Below are 20,618 nucleotides of genomic sequence, written 5' to 3' on the forward strand. Positions count from 1 at the left end.
GCTCGTTTACAATCAATAAAAACTCAAATAAGCTCGTGAGTAATAAATATATTTATTAAATAAAATTCGAACTCATCTCAATTATAAATAAATCAAACTCGACTCAATTACACCTCTATTAAAATTCATAACCGATCATGAACCCACTTCTAAATTCAGTTAACAGGTTTAGATCTACTTTATAATCTGTTTAACCAAATTTAAACTTGGATTTAAATCCCACCCATTGCCAACTCGGTCACCAGGTCAGATCCGATCTCCATCCGGTCGAGGTGACTGACCTCTGTTTGGATGGAGTGAGAGAAGGTTCATTAACGGAAGGAGAAGGGAGGGGAAGTAAAGTATTTAACTTCTCCTTGTTTGGGAGGGATGGAAGGTTCATTAACGTAACATGTGTTACTTTGTTTGGGAGGAAAGGAAGGGGAATGAAGGTTAAATAGATAAAATTATAAAAATACTCTTATTTCTTAAATTAGAAAATTTTCATAATATTAATATTTATTTTATAAATATAAATTAGATATTTTTAATAATAAAATTAATTTTTTATATTATCATTTAAATTAGTTAATTTTTTTACTAAAAAATTAATTTTTTTTATACTATTTATAAAAAAAAATAATGAATTATCGATAATCAAGTAATTAAATGAGAAATAATGAAAATAATAATTTTAGAAATCTTAAATAAAAAAATTTGAAAGATAACGCTAATAACGAGAATTTCCCAAATGAGCTTCAAAATTTCCATTCCCCTTCCTTCCCCTTCCCTCACCTCCTCCCAAACAGACCATAAATTTCACCCTAACGCCACCCTTTCCGTTGTCGACACCCTCTCCCTCTGTCATCCTCTCGACACAGTCTCCACGTTGCGTTCCTTCGCCATCGCCCTCTTCCGGGTGAGACGGCAAGGTCCTACACGAAGTCATATAGCGCGGTGTTTTCCTCGACCAGTTAACCTCTTTGAGAATCCGGAATGGTGATCTTGGGGAAGCGCCAGAGGAGCTCCGGCAGCGGGATCCTCAATCTGTATCAGCGCGAGGTTGGAGTCCTGTCACCCAGAAATTTCTCGCATCGCGTTAGGGCTTCGGAGGTGCATGCGTCCTTTTTTTTTCACCCTCAGATCTTTGTTTTATTTTTATTTATCATTTCGTGTAAGCATTAAAGATCTGGTACTGATGAAGTTTGCACTTTCGACTAATCTCTTACAATATAACAGGGATGATTTATGCCAAACTCGGAAGTGGAAATGCAAATGCATGTTAACAATAGTTTGTTGTTGCTCGTGATAAGAGTGGAGACTGATAAGGTTCTTTACCTTCTATTGGACAGAAATATTCCTTTCTATGATAAGTTACGTGGGACACTAGAAAATATCTATCCAATATGGTTAAATTTCAGTTGTGTTTGGTAGTTATCTTTGTTAATGCTTGGAGCAAATGAGGGTATGCAGTTCTTAGCATTGTTCCACGGAATGGAACAGATAATTATGGGAAGGCGTTATAATTTTCATTATGTTATTATTGTATGATAATTATGTTATTGATTTTTTATGGCTTCATGCATTTTATTTTTTATTACTAATGTAATTTATACATTTTTTTTACAAATCCGTGTGGTGGCCATTCCTTGAAATGATATTGGAACTAAAAAACAGAATATGTGACTGCCGCTGCAACCGTTCTTGCAAACCTTGGTTCTTAGTCTTTGACACTCTGATGTTATCTACTTTTCTACAACTGCAAATGCTTACATATTCAGAGCTACTAGAGAGTAATATAGTGATACTAAAGAGAAGTGTTGTTAGTTAATGGATGCACTTCTCTCATTCATTATTGCTTGTTTTTTTTATCATATTCAGCTTAGTTGATGTTTATAAAGACCTTTTCTTCTGCATTCATGTGTCTAATGAGGGAAGTTCACTGTTTTTGGCATGAAATATTAAATCAGAAAATGGCAAGTTTCATTTTTATTGGAGCAACCAAGACCTGAATATTCTGCTCACATTAATGAATTTTATAGAGGTACCTGAATTTTCAATGAACATGACACTAACTTTGGCGATCGTATGTGTTGGTACCACATGATAGTATTGATGTGATCAACCAAGTCAGGTTAGATCCTGTTAGTGTTTAACCTTTGTGTCTAAGTGTGCAGGAACTTAGGAACATAAGAAGTCGAGTGGAAGATGCAGCTAGCCAGAAGGATGACATGGAAAGGGAGCCAACGGGCTCGGTGCATCCGAGGGACGAGGTGCTGCGGAAGAGTACACCGGTGGACGAGAAGGACGTGTGCGACATTCCGAGGGATAAGAAGCCAGAGTTGAAGCCTGCTCAAGGAGAAGACCAGGAAATGGGTTCGAGTGAGCCCTATTCCGGATGACCACGATCACCCAGGCGATTAGAGAAGCAGAAGAGCAAAAAGCAGGTTGGAAATACTGCTAGAGGTGCCTTCAAAAGGAGTTGAAGGCGCCTCTGAGGCACCTCGCGTGCCTTCGCATCTTCACTGTGGAAGGCGCCTTCCATGGCTGGTTAGCGCCTTTGATGAACAGTACGAAGGTGCCTTCCAGACCTATGGAAGGCGCCTTCGACCAGGCTGAGTTTAGCCGTTACCAAAGGATAAAGCTTTGGCACCTCGTTGGAGGCGCCTTCCAGCTACGGATAACTTTTCTCAGGGGCTTTAAAAAGACCCCTGGACCTAGGAAATAGAGGAACAACTTTTGTATTTATTTGCTAGCTACTTTCTGAGCTTCCAACGAGTGTAAGAGGCTTCTCCGCCTTCAAAGTAGGAGATCTTTAGTGCGTTTACTTGCCTTGAATTAACAACCTCCCCTGTTGTAATCAAGTAACTCTTTTAGCCTCATTTTTTTAGTTGTTCATTTATTTTGTTTTCTTTTGCATTACTAATCTGAGTTAAAAGTTCGAGGAAGGTTTTTCTTAACAGCTAGTTCACCTCCCCTTCCTCCAGCTTACCTGGGCAAACAATTGGTATTATAGCGAGATTCGCTTCAAGAGGACTAAATGTCGAACGAAGCATACAAGATGGCCGGATCAAGCATCTACCCACCGAAGTTCAAAGGGGATTTCGCCAACTAGAAGAAGAAGATGGAAGTATTTTTCAAAACTGATTTCGATTTGCTTTTAATAATGGAATTTGGTTTTGTAGCACCCGAAGGCAAAGAAAAATACCATTGGACCAAAAAGGAGCAGGCCGATTTCGTGGCAAACGACAAAGCAGAGTTCCATCTGCTAAGCGTCTTACCGCCACAAGAAGTCAACCGGATCAGAGCCTACGAGTTTGCAAAAGAGCTCTGGAAGAAATTCCTAGAACTACATGAAAGAACCTCGGAGGCGAAACTCGCGAGATGGGATTTGCTCAGAAACCATATTAGCAACATCAAACTGGAAGAAGGCGAAACCGTTGCACACCTTTACTCAAGGATCAAGGAGTTAATCACTGGACTCACAAATCTCGGAGAAAAGGTAAGTAACCGAGATTCGCTAAGGTACGCTCTTAACGCATTCCCTAGAAATACTGAATGGGCATCATTAGTAGTTGCTTATTATATATCTAAGGATCTAGATTCAACTACTTTAAAAGAATTACTTCCAACTTTTGAAGTCCATGAAACGAGATGTGCAGGTCCAAAGAAGGAGCATAACATGGCCTTAAAGACAAAGGCAGACGAACAAGATTCAGAATCTTCTCTCGATGATAGTGAAACAGCACTGATGGTACGTAAATTTAAAAAATTACTTAAAACTAAAAGATTTAATTAAGTTTAAGGTAGAAAAAGAAGGATAAGATGCTACTACTGTAATGAAGAAGGGCATGTGAAAGATACAACAATAACAACAACAACCAAGCCTTTTCCCACTAGGTGAGGTCGGCTGTATGAATCCTTTTACGTCATTGAGCTCTATCTCCTATTATATCATCATCTATATTTAAATACATTTTATCTTGTTTTATTGTTGCTAACCAAGTCTTTTTTGGTCTTTCTCGTTTGATACGTATGTTTATCATAGTTTCACATCGCCTACTGGAGCATTTATTGGTCGTCCGTATCATCTTAAACGTGTCTCTCGGAGTTTTTCCTCAATAGATGCAACTCCGACATTCTCTCTAATGCTCTTATTTCTTATTTTGTCCGTCTTCGTATGTCCACACATCCACCTTAACATCCTCATCTTTGCAACTCTCATCTTCTGCTTATGTGTTCGAGTCATAGCCCAACATTCAACTCCATATAACATAGCAGGTTTAACTGCGGTTTTATAGAACTTATCTTTAAGTTTAAGAGGTACTTTACAGTCACATAAAACACTCGACGCTCTCCTCCATTTCATCCATCCTGCTTATATTCTATGTAAGACATCTCTCTCAATCCCTCCATCATTTTGTAAAAATGATCCTAAATATTTAAATCTCTCGGTTCCGGGCAACTCGTCCTCTCCTATCTTAACAATTATTTCATTACTTCTAATATTGCTAAACTTAAATTCCATATATTATGTCTTTAATCTACTAAGCTTAAAACCTTTCCCTTCTAGTGTTTCCCTCTAAGATTCTAGTTTAGCATTTACTCCTTCACGTGTCTCATCTACCAAAATAATATCATCTGCAAACAACATGCACCACGGTACTGTGTCTTGAATGTGCGCAGTGAGTTCGTCCATAATTAGTGTAAAAAGATAGGGATTTAGAGTTGATCCTTGATGTAACCCTATCTTTATTGAAAATGTTTCAGTTACTCCGCCTGAAGTCTTTACTCTGGTCGTTACATCCTCATACATATCCTTAATTAGTTCAATATATATTACGCTAACACCTCTCTTTTCTAAAATTCTCCATATAATTTCTCTTGGGACTCTATCATACGCTTTTTCTAAGTCAATGAATACCATGTGTAGATCTTGTTTTTGCTCCCGATATTTTTCAATTAATTGTCTAAGAAGATGTATAGCTTCTATTGTCGACCTTCCAGGCATGAACCCAAATTGATTTTCTGTCACTATGGTCTTCTTCCTTAATCTTTTTTCTATTACTTTTTTCCAAAGTTTCATAGTATGACTCATTAGTTTAATACCCCTATAGTTTGCACAATTTTGTACGTCTCCCTTATTCTTATATAAGGAAACTAGAGTACTTATCCTCGGATATTTTTTCGTTTTCAATATCATGTTAAATAATTTTGTAAGTCATTCAATACCTTGTTTCCCTAAGCACTTCCATACCTCTATCGGAATATCATCTGGTCCAACGGCTTTTCCATTGTGCATCTCATTTAAAGTATGTTTTACTTCTGAAGTTTGAATTGTACGATAAAAATAAAAATTTCTATGCTCATTTGACCTAATTAAATTACCTAAGTTAAGTTGGTGTCATAAACCTTCATTAAAAAGTTGATGAAAATACCTCTTCCACCGCTCTTTTATTTCTCCATCGCTTACTAATACCCTATTACATTCATCTTTAATACATTTTATTTGGCTAAGATCTTTTGTTTTTCTTTCTCTCACTTTAGCTATTCTATAAATGTCTCTTTCCCCTTCTTTTGTATCCAATTTTTGATATAACCATTCCAAAGTTTTATTTTTTGCTTCACTCACTATTTTCTTAGCTTCTTTCTTGGCTATTGTATATTTTTTTAAATTTTTCTCATTCTTACAAATATATAATTCCTTATAAGCTATTCGTTTTTCCTTCACTTTCTCTTGTACTTTCTCATTCCACTACTAAGATTCTTTACATAGCGGTGTATGCCCCTTTGACTCACCGAGGACACTCTTAGCTACTATTTTCAACTTTGATACCATCTTATCCCATGTTGTATTAGAGTCATCGTATATTTCACCTAATACTTGTACTTCTACCTTCTCCTTAAATATATGTTGCTTCCCATCCTTTAACTTCCACCACTTAATTCTAGGAATTGTATATATTTTATTTCTATTGATACTATGTTTGAGGCGTATATCCAACACTACTACCCTATGTTGGGTAGTTAAGCTTTCTCTAGGGATGACTTTGTAATCTTTACAAATCTTTCTATCCTTCTTCCTAACCATAAGAAAGTCAATTTGCGATTTATTATTCCCACTTTTGAATGTGACTAAGTGTTTTTCTCTTTTCTTAAAAAACGTATTAGCTAATATAAGGTCATATGCTATCGCAAAATCTAATATAGTTTTCCTTCCTCGTTCCAAACCCATAACTCCCATATACTCTCTCATTTTCCTCATTTTTCACTCTGACATGCCCATTTAGATCACCTCCTATTAAAATCTTTTCATTTGGTGGAATATTTTGTAATATTTCATCTAAGTCCTCCCAAAACCTTGATTTGGTAGCTTCATCTAATCCTACTTGTGGTGCATATACGCTAATTATGTTCATAGTTTCTTTCGCCACTATTATCTTAAGGGCTATAATTCTATCCCTTTTTCTAACTACTCCTACAACTTCATCCTTTAACAAACTATCTACAATAATACCCACTCCATTTCTTGCTTTACTCTTTCCAGTGTACCATAACTTAAAACCCGAGTTCTCTATCATCTTTGCCTTCTCACCTGTCCATTTTGTCTCTTGTACACACAAAATATTAATTTTCCTCCTAATCATCATATCTACTACCTCCATTGATTTACCAGTGAGAGTTCCTATGTTCCATGTTCCAAATCTTAGATTATTAGTTTTCCTATCATATTTGTTCTTATCTAACCTATGGTGTGAGATAAGGACAAGAGCAAGAATAAGAAGCCGACCCACGCGAACAAGTACAAGAATATGAAGGCGATGTGGGACGAAATGTCGTCCAAATCATAAATTGAAGTCATCATCGGACTTGCGCTAGTGGCAAGTCACCAAGAAGAAGGAAACGAAGCAAGCTCATCTAAAATGAGCATTGAAAGTATCGATGAAGGGGGAGTGACATCGGAAGAAAGCAGTACTTCAAGGGGAGCTTCGGATCATGGGATCGACAAGGTAAGTCAAGTACGGTCTCTTCCTTGTGACAAGTTATTTCAATTTATAAAATTATTAACAAAAAATTACTGTAAATTAGAAAAAGAAATTAAAGAATTGAATTCAACTTTTGCTAAATCTTGTTGATTTGAAGAATTTGATAAAATAAAAAATGAAAATGAAAGCTTGAAAAAATGAAATAGAAAATTTGAAAAATCGTGCATGCTCAAATATTCAATATATTAGAAAATATAGTGGATTGAATTGATACCTTAAATACCATAAGAGCTAGATTAAGAAAATTTCACAGAAATACATACCTAAGAAACTTTTAATTAACCCGGTTCTAAAATCATATTTGGAGTGAATGTTTTTTTTATAATGGCTTTCAGAGTAAATTAAATATTAGATTTTTTTTAAAAGACTTTGTCTAGAAAGTGGTTATTGTTCCAATATCCAAGAAGACCTAGTGTCTCGCCATAGCCTGGAAGCCAATTATTGAAATAAGTATTTAATTGACTAACTGTTAAGCATTTAGAAATTATAAAAATAACTTAATTTTCTGTTTAAAAGTAATTAAATATATTTTTAATTAATTCTTATCTTTTTAAAAATAATTAGATTTTTTTTTTATCATTTTTACTCTTAGAATTTTAAAAGTACCCCATTTTTAATATGATTTAAAGGGGGAGTAGTAAGAGATTAAGTCTAGGGGGTAGTAGTACAACAAATTTGAATTTTTGTACTTGTAAAAATTTTTACTTGCAAAATATTTTTATAACTGTTTTTTATTTGTGGTTTACCCTAACTTAACTTGGGTTTGATCACATCAAAAAGGGGGAGATTGTTGGTACCCCGTGGTAGTATTGATGCGATCAACCAAGTGAGGTTAGGTCCTGTTAGTGTTTAACCTTGTGTCTAAGTGCACAGGAGCTTAGGAACATAAGAAATCGAGCGGAAGACGCAGCTAGCGAGAAGGATGGCACGAGAAGGGAGCAAACGGGCTCGGTGCATCCAAGGGACGAGGTGCTGCGGAAGAGTATACCAGTGGACGAGAAGGACGTGCACGACGTTCTGAGGGACAAGAAGTCGAAGTGGAAGCCTGTTCGAGGAGAAGACTGGGAAATGGGTTCGGGCGAGTCCTATCCCAGATGGTCGCGATCACCCAGGTGATCGGAGTAGCAGAAGAGCAAAAAGAAGGTTAGAAATACTGTTGGAGGCACCTTCAAAGGGACTTGAAGGCGCCTTCGCGCGCCTCCGCATCTTCACTGTGGAAGGCGCCTTCCATGGCTGGGAGGCGCCTTCGATGAATAATACGAAAGCATCTTCCAACCCTATGGAAGGTGCCTTCGATCAAGCTGAGTTTAGCCGTTGTCAAAGGATAAAGCTTTATCCTTTGGCGCCTCGTTGGAAATGCCTTCCAGCCTGTTGGAGGTTCCTTCCAACCATGGATAACTTTTACCAGGGGTTATAAAAAGACCCCTGGACCTAGGAAATAGAGGAACAACTTTTGTATTTCCTAGCTACTTTCTGAGCTTCCAACGAGTGTAAGAGGTTTCTCCGCCTTCAAAGAAGGAGATCTTTAGTGCGTTTACTTACCTTGGATTAACAATCTTCCCTGTTGTAACCAATTAACTTTTTTGGCCTCTTTTTTTTGGTTCATTTATTCTATTTTCTTTTGCACTACTAATCTGAGTTAAAAGTTTGAGGAAGGTTATTCTTAATAGCCAGTTCACCTCCCCTCCCTCCGGCCTACCTGAGTCAACAGTGTGTGTATTTAGATGTAGTTGGTAAAGATATTGGCTAGCCTGGTGGCATTATGAACTTCTTTCAAGATGTTATGGGGTTTGATTACTACTCTGGAAGTGGAATATGGTGGTAAATTAAGGTTCTGTTTCTTTCGAAAGATAGAAAATGAGGAAATCAAATAATGAGAGGGAGATAGAAATTGAGGAAACAGTTCAAACTTTCAGTGTTGTTTACTTGGGAAGATAGAGATTTAGAAATATGATGATAAAATTAAATGTTCCACTTTGCCCACTCCTAATCTTCTTTGTCTATTCATCTCAGACTCTTTCCCCTCCTTACCTTTTCTGCTTCTGCAAGAAATTTTTGATCCAAAGGAATTATTCACTGCATTGATCACTGAATTGAAGATTTTATAAAAAAGGATAAAGTAACTCATTGAGATATTCCACAACTATTGAGCGGCATAAACTTGTGGTAGCACACATAGTAGTTCACAAGCAGAGGTGAGAATGAGCAAATGAAGGTTTTGGCGTTGGAGAAAATGCACATGCTATTGCAAGGGAGAAGTCTCTAATTTTGGACACAAATGCTAGATATTCTGCTTGTGGATTGGTTATGGATGCACACCTACACGTATATATAGCACATAATACAGAAACTCTAAAGTTAAAATATCAATGTGGAGCTGTACTCACTACACTAATAGCCCTATTAACCTAATACCTTTAACATATTGTTTGGATATGGTTTGGCAAGGACTCCTGAACGGGGGCTTATCTAAAATTGTCAGCTTGCCTTATCTACAACACAATTGGAAAAATCTGCACTTATGCGTGGGTGCTACATAGTTTGTTATCTGAAATTTGTGGTCATGAGCGATGCTTTTATACTAACAGTGGATGACACTATCACCCATCTGTTTCCTGTTTCTTCTAGTTGAACCAAGCCCAGATGCAGTTCAACCAGAATTTTCCTATTCATTTTTATCAGTTTAGCTTCTGATTCCCTAGTTAACCAATTGAACCAACTGCTCCAGCCTGCCTCTGATAGAAATTTCCTTTTATTTATGTTGGACTTCGTATTTTTTTTTCTTTCTTCCAAAGATGGGTTTTAACTTTCTAAACCATTATTGACCAGGATTTTGTTCTGCGTTTGGGAATTGACAGAAAACTTAACAAGCATAATGGCTGTGTAAATACTGTGAGTCTCAATGAAAATGGGAACATTCTTGTATCTGGATCGGACGATCAAATGGTAATATTGTGGGATTGGGAGGTTGGGACTGTCAGGACTTCCTTCCACTCTGGGCATAAAGACAATGTTTTCCAGGCACGCTTCATGCCATGTACAGCTCATCATCAGACTATTGTTACATCTGCTGCAGATGGTGAGGTATACGCTGCAATAGAATCTAATCTCTTGGCATTATTTCTTCTCTATTTCCTCTTTAAGAGCAAATAATGTCTCTTGGAGTCTCTAAATTTTCATCAGGTAAGGCTTGCACAATTACGTGAAGGCGGCCAAGTAACTACAGAATTGCTAGCTGAACATGATGATGCTGTTCATAAGGTTGCATTTGAGCTGCAAAATCCTCATGTTCTTTATAGTGGTGGTGAAGATGGCCTAGTTCAGCATGTGAGTTGTGTAATATGCCTCTTGTGTTTCTACAGAATTTCATTTACACAATTCTGATGCAGTTTTCTTGCTCCCAGTTTGACCTTAGATCCAAAAATTCAACAAAGCTATTCATATGCAGATCGTTTAGAAGAAGGCCGACTTATACATCATTTGTCAATCTCATGGCTATTTCAATAGACCCAAGAAACCCAAACTATCTTGCAGTTGCTGGTGCAGATGACTATGCTCGGGTATATGACATTCGCAAGTACAAATGGGATGGATCAACAAATTATGGTCTTCCATGTGAAAATTTCTGTCCTGCACATCTGATTGATCATAGTGAAGGGATATCAGGGTTGTGTTTTTCTGATTCAAGTGAGCTGCTGGTCTCTTATATGAACGAATATATCTATCTCTTTCCAAAGGATCAAGGTCTGGGTTCAAATCCCGTGTCCTTGCTTTCTGATAGTGATTCAGAAGGTAAATCTAATTCAGTCCTATCGACATCCAATGCGAGCCTAGGGATTAAGTTGTACAAAGGACATTGTAACAGAAAGACTGTGAAGGATGTGAATTTTTTTGGACCGTATTGTGACTATGTTGTTAGTGGATCAGACTGTGGTCGCATATTTATTTGGAGAAAGAAAGATGGGATACTTTTACGTGCTATGAAAGGTGATAGACATGTGGTGAACTGTACTGTATCTCACCCTCATACCACCATGCTTGCAAGTTCTGGAATCGAGAAAGATGTAAAGATCTGGGTTCCTAACACGACTCATCCTTTCCAACCAGTAAATCTAGACGAGGTAAATATCATAAAAATTACAAAATCATTGTTCTTACCGCAGCTTGAATGCTTACAGTTCGTTATTGTATTGGGAAGAGGAATTTTTTCTCCGACCAGTAAATCTAGATATATCATATAAGTTACATAATCTTTCTTCTTGCCACATTGAAATCATGTGCTAGAATAAACTTAAATGTTTATTAGTTCCTTCTTGATTATTTTGGGACCTTTCTTCACAATCAAGTATTAATTCCTTGTTATAGTTTCTTGGAAATATTTGACCCAATTCTGTAGCAGGCTAGTTTACCTGGAGAAAAGATTTTTGTTACTTCGCTAATTCTATATGTTATTAATCCGTCAATTGGATATGGCTAATTAGCTGGACTCTGACTTCATTACCAGGGATACGATGTGGAAGATCTTGAAAATGATGATGACTCTTATGATACTGACTTCAGTGATAGTGATGATGGCACCGAGGAAGATGTCTTTGCTGATGGTGTTACTTTTTGATGATAGGGACAACAATGCTCATTTCAACAATTCACCTTTAGTGCAAAATACTACTGAGTTGGACATGAAGCCGATCAACAGTTGTAAGCTATTGGCGCAAATCTAGCCGCGTAAGTATAATCAATTAATATTTGCTGCTGAGCAAAAGTGATCTAGAAGATGTGCGTATCTTAAAATATCTAACATGAAGTATTTGAAAGCTTTTTTTTTCTGAGCATTACTTAGTGAAATATAAGCATGCAGTTTACAGAATTAGTGAATTAGTTTATGGGGGTGTTTGGTTAAATGATGGGAATAACTATGGGTATGAGTTTAATAGTAGGGTGGAATGAGAATAGGAATGGAAATGAAACCCATCAAGTTATATGGGTTTGGTTGATTCTCATAAATCTAGTAATCATTCTTAAAATGTCATTCCTAAATCCATAATTCAAACACTATCTTTTATTATTATTTCATTCTCTCATTCCCAAATCCATCAATCAAACATCCCCTTACTCTTTTTTTTTTTTCCTGATTTGAACATTATCTCCATGTGAACCAGTGTTGCACATGCTTCGGTGGCTTCACTCTACAATCCAGGGCAGATTAACATCTAGGCTAACTAGTTGCCATTACGAAAGTACTTGTTCCCTTGTAGATTTGATTGACAGCATCAAAAGGCCCAAAATCTGACACGCAATCATTTCATCACCAATCCTCAAAAACCTTGCTCCGACCGGATATCGAACATAAAATGGAATTTAAAATAAAAACTTTGTCATCGTCACTGGACAAATGAATATAATGAATGTTCTTACATCGACGATTTGTTTATTTAGGTCAAGCATTTTCCTTCAAGATTAAAAACAAACTCAAACAATTATATTTCAATTAAAAAATTATTTTTTTCCACAAGTAAATTCGTTTATAAATTTAACTTGCAGGCCAAATCAAAACCCCAAGCTTAACTGAAACATGGGAAACTTCAAGCGCAACTTCAAAGTCCAACTTAGTACTCATCCGCAAAGGCAACAATTCGCTTGACTAACCGATAATGATGGTTGTGAGAACATCGTTGACAAGCGTCAGCTAACCACTCAAAGATGAGGAAGCCCTGCTTTTTATGGCTGCAAATGTGAGGCTATTCTAACTATCGACTGGTTCCAATAGCTACGACTTAACCAACCAGAATTGAGTTGGGATCGCAATTAATTAATCAAATTGTCTTGAAATTATGCCCTGAAATTATGTATGATTGCCGAGGCATTCAATCTAATTCGTGTTGCTGGACTGGACCCTTTGTCGAAGTAGACATTGTCGTAATCGTCATCGTCATCCTCCTCATCGTCCTCTTCACTGCGACCGAATAATTTGTGTGGACGATAATGATGGAAGATAACTCCATAAAAATAACATCTATCAGGGGTAGCCTGCGGGCGGAGGAGGTATACCAACAGAACACTCGTGTGAAAAAGTCTAAGTTGACAAGCTCCACGTAATCCCTGAGGCGGTGGAACGATCACTACAAGAATAATCGAAGATTAATTTCGGTTGCTAAAAGTTCAGTAGTTAGTCAAATTCCTTCGTTCCGTTGCTAATTAAGCGACGAAAAGTGTGTTCCATTATTAACAATAGATTAGCGATCCAAATAAATTGTCTAATTTTCAGTAAAATTTTAACAACACCTCTTCCAATTGAGTTTCAATCCTATTTGTACATATCAACAATGATATCACATAAACAACAATATCAGCATGACCAACAATATCACATAAACAATGATATTAACAAGGATATGGATAGTTACATCATTATTCACTCTACCAACAAAACAAATATAGATGAATAAACCAACACAATTATAAAATAATGATACATTTATTATATCAATAAATCATTGTGCATGGCTCAAAAATATTCCAAATACTTCCATCACAAAACTAAACGTATATATAGTATTCAAATCCACATGATCATAATAGAAAAATCAGTACACTACTCATCATCATCAAATCTCAACATATGATGTAAAATACGATAGATAATTATAAAATACAAGTATATGATTTAAATTTTATTATATTTTCTATTTTAAAATAATCTTATTCATATATATAAATCTACAGTTAAACTAGATATACAATAACTCCAAATTATTTAGATAAATGAGAGTTTGCATAAATATGCAAAAAGAAAAAAATCTTAATGAAAGTTTTAATATCTACATTATTTTTGAAAATATGAAATACAATTAGAGAGGCATATAGTATCAAAAATAACAAAATCATTTTACATTTTTTTTATAAGTGATAAACAAATAAAACTAAGTTAAGACACCTCAGACGGAGCTACTTATCAGTAGCATTCGGGTCATGAGTCTCCTGAGAGTTAAAAATATATGGTGTTAGAAAAGTAAAAGGACTTATTAATGAAAAGCAAGCTAAGAATTTGTGCACATGCTGCTTTACTGCTGTTTGAACTCGATCATCAATTGATGTCTCTACTGTCGTCATCTAATTCTTCAATTATTGATTTTCTTTCCTTAAGACTTCCACTGCAGCATATGATGAAGAATCAAGACGATGACCCCTAAGAACCCTTACACGCTCATAAGTGACTTTTGCCTAGTAGCCAAGGCCATAGAGAGATTTCTTTTTCATTCAACCAATAACATCATAATAAATCTCATTTACAATATCAGTGGATAGAGTTTATAATTCGTTTCCCTCTATAACAGGCTGAGACGCCTCTATAACTCAATTAGTCATTTCATCTTATGTAAAACAAGAAAAATATTAGTATCTAATATATTAGTAATAAAGCTAGTCATTATTAATTGTGAACGATAATAAATTTTATATTCTTCTAACTATAGCTTTTAAATCGAGATCAAGACAGTTCTAACTGTCATATTAATACATGCATACTTATCTATTTTTAACACTATTTTGCAGGATCATTATTAGTATACTATGCTAACTTTGTTTTACAAAAAAGAAAGTTCGACATGATCCAAAAGTTGGTTGACCGAACCACAGTGATGAGATTAGATCAAATTAGATTCAAATTGAGTCAAAGAATGAAATATTGGTTCATTCAACCGATAGAATGATCAGTCAACTGAATATTTTGGTAACCAGAGATCAGATAAGGATGGAAATAATAGAGTTCAGTCAACTGAACATGCAATCGATCAACCAAACACATTTGATAAGAAAAGATTAGATCGGATCGAGTAACAAAAGGAAATTCTCGGTGTTCAATTGACCGAACAAGGATTCAGTCAACCAATTTAGGCTAATTTTATGGAAGATATGATCTAGATAGATCGTGAACCTTGATATGAAGTTGGAAAAATTCTGAAGGTCAGTCGACTAAAAAAGGATCAATCAACCGAATAAAAAAGTTATAAAATAAGCCTCGAGGCCTGAGACTTGTAATTTAATCCTCTCCATGTCTCATACTCTATTTTGTTGCTTTGTCCATGCAAGTCTTGCTACTACTACGCCAACAAGCTCTCTAACAACCTGCTCTCAAACTTTATCTTTCAGTTGCCAGTTTAGTAGTTTGTTACTATCACCTTCATCTTTATACGCTCTCCTTCTTTGAAAGCTTTTCGGAGAGGAGATTTTAGTGATTACCCATTCGAAATGGTCCAGGGGATTGTGGATCTTAGAGTAGTAGTCACTGGACTACGAACCAAGTAAACTGCATGAGTTCTTCTTAACTTGTTTTACTTTTAGATGCCTATCTCGGTTTTTGTAAAAAAAAAAAATCGATGAGCGATATTCAACCTACCTTCTATCACACTTTTCGATCCTACAACAGAGAGGTCATGATAGAAGATTCATTATCTTTTCGTCTTGCACATTTAATATTCTACAGTCTTTCACCTATAGAAGTAGTTATGATATATGATATGACAGATAAGGTGGGGTCCCAAGTCAGGGTCAATCAACGTGCCAGTCAAAGTCAAGAAGGTGTCAACACTCGGGGTTAGCAGGAGTATTTGGTTCGGCCGAGTGGTCTAGCCGATAGGAATACTGGGCCGATCAAACCTCGAGTTGTATCAATGATATTCAAAGCTAAGTCAAGTGTATCCATCAAGTGCTTTAGCCAATCGAACCAGAGGTCCAATCGGACATGCTGGACACATGGCCCGACCTGACCTGACTCTTTACACGAGTATAAAGGACAAGCCTTCTAGAAGGTTGTCACTCTTTAGCCGACTCGATTCCATCCACGAGTGGAGGTCAATCAAACTACAAAGGGGAACTCGGTCAGTCGGTTGGCTCACCATGTCGAAGGTCCATCAACCCAAAGACCAAATGTTCCCCTTTGGCATCTTGTGTAATGATTGTCAGAGAATCAAGGAAATATTCCTTGTGCTATTTATGTGAGGAAGCTTCTGCCCTGTAAAACACATAAATGGTTGACCTATTTTTGGAAAGAATGTAAGAAGGGTCGGTCCTTATTTAGTAATGCTTCAAAATTCGTGCAAAGAGTAAAGTTAACACTATAAAAAGGGGTCTCCATCTACAAGTACAGGTATGCTAATGCAAACGCTACACTACACAATATAAATAAGGCACTCAAATTCCATTGTTCTTCATGACTGTTCATTGCATTTCCTCTCGGATACCTATTTGACTTGAGCGTCAGAGTGTATAGGTCGAGAACCCCTTGCTGCCTCAATTGTTGACATTTTTTCCTCTACCTTCTATTTTTGACATGTAGGATCACACAATATCTTCAGTTTCCAATGTAGATTCTTTTCATAATCAATATCAGAGCCACGCGCCCAGTGTTTCATCTCCCCTGATTTCAGATAGGCTTAAATTTAATGTCGTCTATGAGAATCTTTGACTGAATCTAAAATGTGGGGATGGAAGAGATTGGATGATTCACTATAGTTGCTTTATTGCAAGAAGACTTGGAGTTGCTAATAGCCTCCCGAGTGCAGAGGTTGGTACAATAACAACAAATAGCAATCGGGTGTCCATTGCAGAACGACCTAGCTATATGAATGACGGACCCTCACAGCGAGCGAGGGACCTGAGTGGAAGGGCCAACTGGGTTCCAACCAATCCCTCCTCCTCTGGTCAGCTTCATGCAAGCATCTGCGTAACCAATCAGCTTACCGCTTGTGCCACCCTTCCTAGTTGCGTATCACAAGACATTATTCCGCATGTCGTTCGATGAAATGGGCGAGTGGGAAAACCCCAAGTATCATCTTCTGGAGACGCGCCCTCTCGACATCTTTGAAAAGGAAAAGCCCCGATGCCCAACAGCTCTCCCGAGTGGATAAGTATGTCATTCTCTTAAGAAATTTTAGAAGACAAGCTGCCGAGTCATTTCCGACCGTTAGCCATAGAAGAGTACAGAGGTACGATCGACCCGAAAGATCACCTACTTAAATTTAACAACGCAGCCATCCGTCATCAATACATGGATGACGTTAAGTGCTAAGTGTGTCTTACAATTCTCTCTGGATCGACATAAGGATGGTTCAATCGGCTTCCTGCCGAGTCCATTTGCTACTTCAAGGATTTTCACAAAGAATTCCTCCATCACTTTGCCAATAGTCGTCCCTATCACAAAACCAGGTTGAGTCTATTTTCACTTAAACAAGGGCCTAAGGAGGTGTTGAGAGCGTACATCACAAGATTCAATCAGATGGCCATAAACGTTCCTTCGACCACCCCAGAAATCTTAGTGTGTGTCTTCTCCCAAGGGATCATAGATGGAGACTTCTTCCAGTCCCTGATCAAAAATCCCCCTAGAGACTTTGATCATCTACTCAAAAGGTTAAATAAGTATATCAATGTAGAGGAAGCACAATCCGCTCAGAAGAATCAGGTTGTCGCGCTTGCTCCTACTTCTGCCCTAGAGCGTCGAGCTCCTCTCCCACCTCTATCGAACCAAGGACCTCTATCGGGAACCCAACCACCCCACCATGAGCAAAGGCCTAACGTTGTACAGCATGTGGAGGCTGAACAGATGTGATTCCCCAAGCCCCCTTGATAGACCCCGACGTTCTACACCTACCATCATTCGGGAACACACAACACTGAGGACTGCTATCAGTATAAGCAAGAGATGGGCCGAGTGGCCAACCAAGGGTTTCGGGTAGCGCTCGCCGTCTCCCAACAATCGGCATTACCAGCAGCCAAGCGAACCACCCAGAAGAGACCATTGAGATGTCGAGCGATGCCAGCGAGTGCCCCAATAGGAAGAGAACAAGGCACATGCCCCTGTCTGACTTGAACAGGAGTGTCCCCTGACTAGGCAAGAAAAAAACTGCATCAACGCTGCTGGGTGATATTGGTATGATAGCAGGCGGGCCAACTGATGAAGACTCCAACCAGGCCCGAAAGCATACACTTGCCAATTGAAAATTCACACTATCGGATGTAATCATAAGCAAGGACAATGGCTCGACATCAACTTTGAGTCCAATGACTTAGAGGGGTGGAAGTACCCCATGATGATGCTCTAATTATTGAAGCTTTTATAGCTAATTATAACATACATCGTACTTTTGTTGACGTAGATAGCTCGGTCAACATTAAATTTAAGAAGGCGTTCGAATAATTGCAAATACAGAAGAATGAGCTTCAGCCCATGGTCACGCCTTTGTACAGATTCACTGGGAATGAGGTTCAGACGCTCGGACAGATCAAGCTAGTCATATTTGTTGGTCCTGGTGTGGCCGGCTAGAGTGGCGAATAGCCTGCGATCAAAGTTAGAATAAAATAATCTTTTGCTTTTGCTTAGCAAGGATGCATAATTAGATTAAGCGACTATAGACAATTAACATTAATAAAAACTATTAACAACTAAAAAAGAATAAGCAAGAAGGCTGGAGTTTACTTGATTACAACATAGGCGGTTTTTAATCCATGGCTGATGAAAGCACTAGGAAAATCTTCTTCGTTGAAGGAGGAGAAGCCTCTTACACTCTTTGATAGCTCAGAAAGATACTAGGAAATGAATACTGAAGTTTTTATTAATTTTCTATCTCCAGGGATCTTTTTATAGCCCCTGAAAAATCTTATCTGTGGCTCGGAAGCATCTCCAAGGAAGTCCAAGGTGCCTCCAACAAGATAAGTTTTATCTGCTGAAAATAAAACTTTATCTTCAGTGAATGGCTATTGAAGGTGCCTTCCATTAGTCATTGAGGGCGCTTTCCATAGGCTATGGAAGGTGCCTTCTACAAGGCAGATCATCCTCCAACTGGTCTTCTTCGCGTGGGTGATGCTCCAATTATTTGGAGTTGAGCTCACTCAAATCCAACTTCGACCTTCTCCTCGAGCACGCTTCCTCCCCGACTTATTGTCCCTTGAATGTTGTGCACGTCCTTCTCGTCCATACATGTACTCTTCCACAGCTCCTCGTCCCTCGGATACACCGAGCTCGTAGGCTCCTTTCCCATGACATCCTTCTTGTTTGTTGTATCTTCCGCTCAACTTCTTGTGCTCTAAGTTCCTGCATGCACACTCAGACACAAGGCATCAAACACAAATAAGACATAACTTAACTAAATTGATCATATCAAACTTACCTGGGGTACTTACAATATCTCCTTTTTTTATGTGCATTGGTCCTAGTTAAAGTTAGGGTAAAATAGACATAAAAAATAAATTGACATGAATCAAGCAATTTAAGTTTAACTAAGCTTTTGCAAATAAGTAAGCTTTTACAAGTAGGATCTAACTTACCCCTGCAATTTTTCCACCTTTGATCATATTAAAAAATAGGAGAAAATATCAAAAATAGATTAAGAAAAAATTTTAAGGGATACATAAAAAGTGACTAACACTCTGAAAATTTAAATTTTTATGACCTAAAAATCAGTTTTTGAAAAAATAATTTTAAAATTGATTTTATTGTTTGAAAAAATCTGAAAATTTTTATCACTATCAAACACAATAATCCAAAATGGTGATAAAATTTTCATGAATAACCATAATTGATATAAGTAATAATAAATTATTTTATTCAGTCAAATGTAATTTTTAAAAATATATTTTTATCATGAAAAATCTTGTAACTTTTTTTAAGTATATAAAACAGAGAGGGTATCTATAGAAAAAAATTTGAATATTAATTTTTTGAGAATTTTTAATATTAAAAATTAATATTTTCACAAAAAAATTAGTAAAAATTAAATTAACTCTTAGAATTTTTTTTAAAAAAATTATAGAGAACATAATATTTTATTAAAAAAATAATTTTTTTAAAAAAATAAATTTATGAAATAATTTTTATTTTAAAAATATGATTTATTTAGAAAATTTCATAAAAATTAATATAGCAAACAAAAAATTTCTATTAGTAGATAATATTTCTATTTTTCTCAGATAAAATTTTAAAGAGAAAATATGACAACAAGGTTGATGAAATTATTAATTTTACCCAAAAATAAATAAATTAAGCAAATTAATTTTTAGCATATGAAATTAATTTATTGATCTAAGCATGATTTTAGTATCTAAAATAAATTATTTTCTACTAGATTAATCAAATATTTTCTGTGAATTAATTTCTGTAAAATATTTGTAATTTGACCTGCATGGTATCTAAGGTACCAATTATGCCTACCATAATTTTAAAATTTTGAATTTTAAAAAGAACTAAGATTTAGACATGCATGATTTCTTTTCAATATTTCTATTTGTTCTTTTAGTTTTTTATTTTAAATTTTTAATTTGTCAAAATCTTCTAATCGATAAAATTTTGCTAAATTCACTTTTAATTCTAAGTTTTCGTTTATTAATTTTTTTATTTTATAATTCTAATTGACAAGAATTTTTAGAAATAATTTTTATAAATCTATATAATTTGTCAGGAAGTAGATATCGTACTTGACTTACCTTGTCGATCTCGTTATCCGATGCTCTCCCTATATTATTGCTTCCTTCTGAAGTGGCTCCCCCTTCATCGATGCTTTCGATGCTTATTTAGGATGAGCTCACTTTGTCATCTTCTTGGTG

The 20,618-nt window shown here is 36.5% G+C and overlaps 1 protein-coding gene across 7 annotated transcripts; it reads left to right on the forward strand.

Annotated features, from left to right (window-relative positions):
- The first annotated feature begins 740 nt into the window (after positions 1-740).
- LOC122038140 (protein ALTERED SEED GERMINATION 2-like) lies at positions 741-12,795 on the forward strand. 7 transcript variants are annotated; one of them, XR_006127803.1, is made up of 6 exons: positions 741-1,092; positions 9,855-10,109; positions 10,209-10,352; positions 10,430-11,146; positions 11,530-11,750; positions 12,567-12,795. XR_006127803.1 is itself a non-coding variant. In XM_042597751.1 (6 exons), the coding sequence occupies exons 2-6, from the start codon at positions 1,228-1,230 to the stop codon at positions 11,638-11,640; spliced, it is 1,323 nt and encodes a 440-aa protein (XP_042453685.1). In that variant the 5' UTR covers positions 741-1,092; positions 1,219-1,227; the 3' UTR covers positions 11,641-11,923. The 7 variants fall into 7 exon arrangements, 6 of the variants coding, with proteins under 6 accessions (XP_042453685.1, XP_042453684.1, XP_042453687.1 ...); XM_042597751.1 differs by lacking the exon at positions 12,567-12,795 and adding an exon at positions 1,219-1,352 and having other exon boundaries at positions 9,884-10,109; positions 11,530-11,923; XM_042597753.1 differs by lacking the exon at positions 12,567-12,795 and adding an exon at positions 1,219-1,308 and having other exon boundaries at positions 742-1,092; positions 11,530-11,922.
- The last annotated feature ends 7,823 nt before the right edge of the window (positions 12,796-20,618 follow it).

This window comes from Zingiber officinale, chromosome 1A (assembly GCF_018446385.1).
Source record: "Zingiber officinale cultivar Zhangliang chromosome 1A, Zo_v1.1, whole genome shotgun sequence".
Lineage (NCBI taxonomy): Eukaryota > Viridiplantae > Streptophyta > Magnoliopsida > Zingiberales > Zingiberaceae > Zingiber > Zingiber officinale.

Coding starts and splice junctions, on each gene's coding strand:
- LOC122038140 (XM_042597750.1), top strand. CDS start 976: ATGGTGATCTTGGGGAAGCGCCAGAGGAGCTCCGGCAGCGGGATCCTC. Junction 1,093..9,854: donor ATCGCGTTAGGGCTTCGGAG/GTGCATGCGTCC, acceptor ATTATTGACCAG/GATTTTGTTCTGCGTTTGGG. Junction 10,110..10,208: donor CATCTGCTGCAGATGGTGAG/GTATACGCTGCA, acceptor AATTTTCATCAG/GTAAGGCTTGCACAATTACG.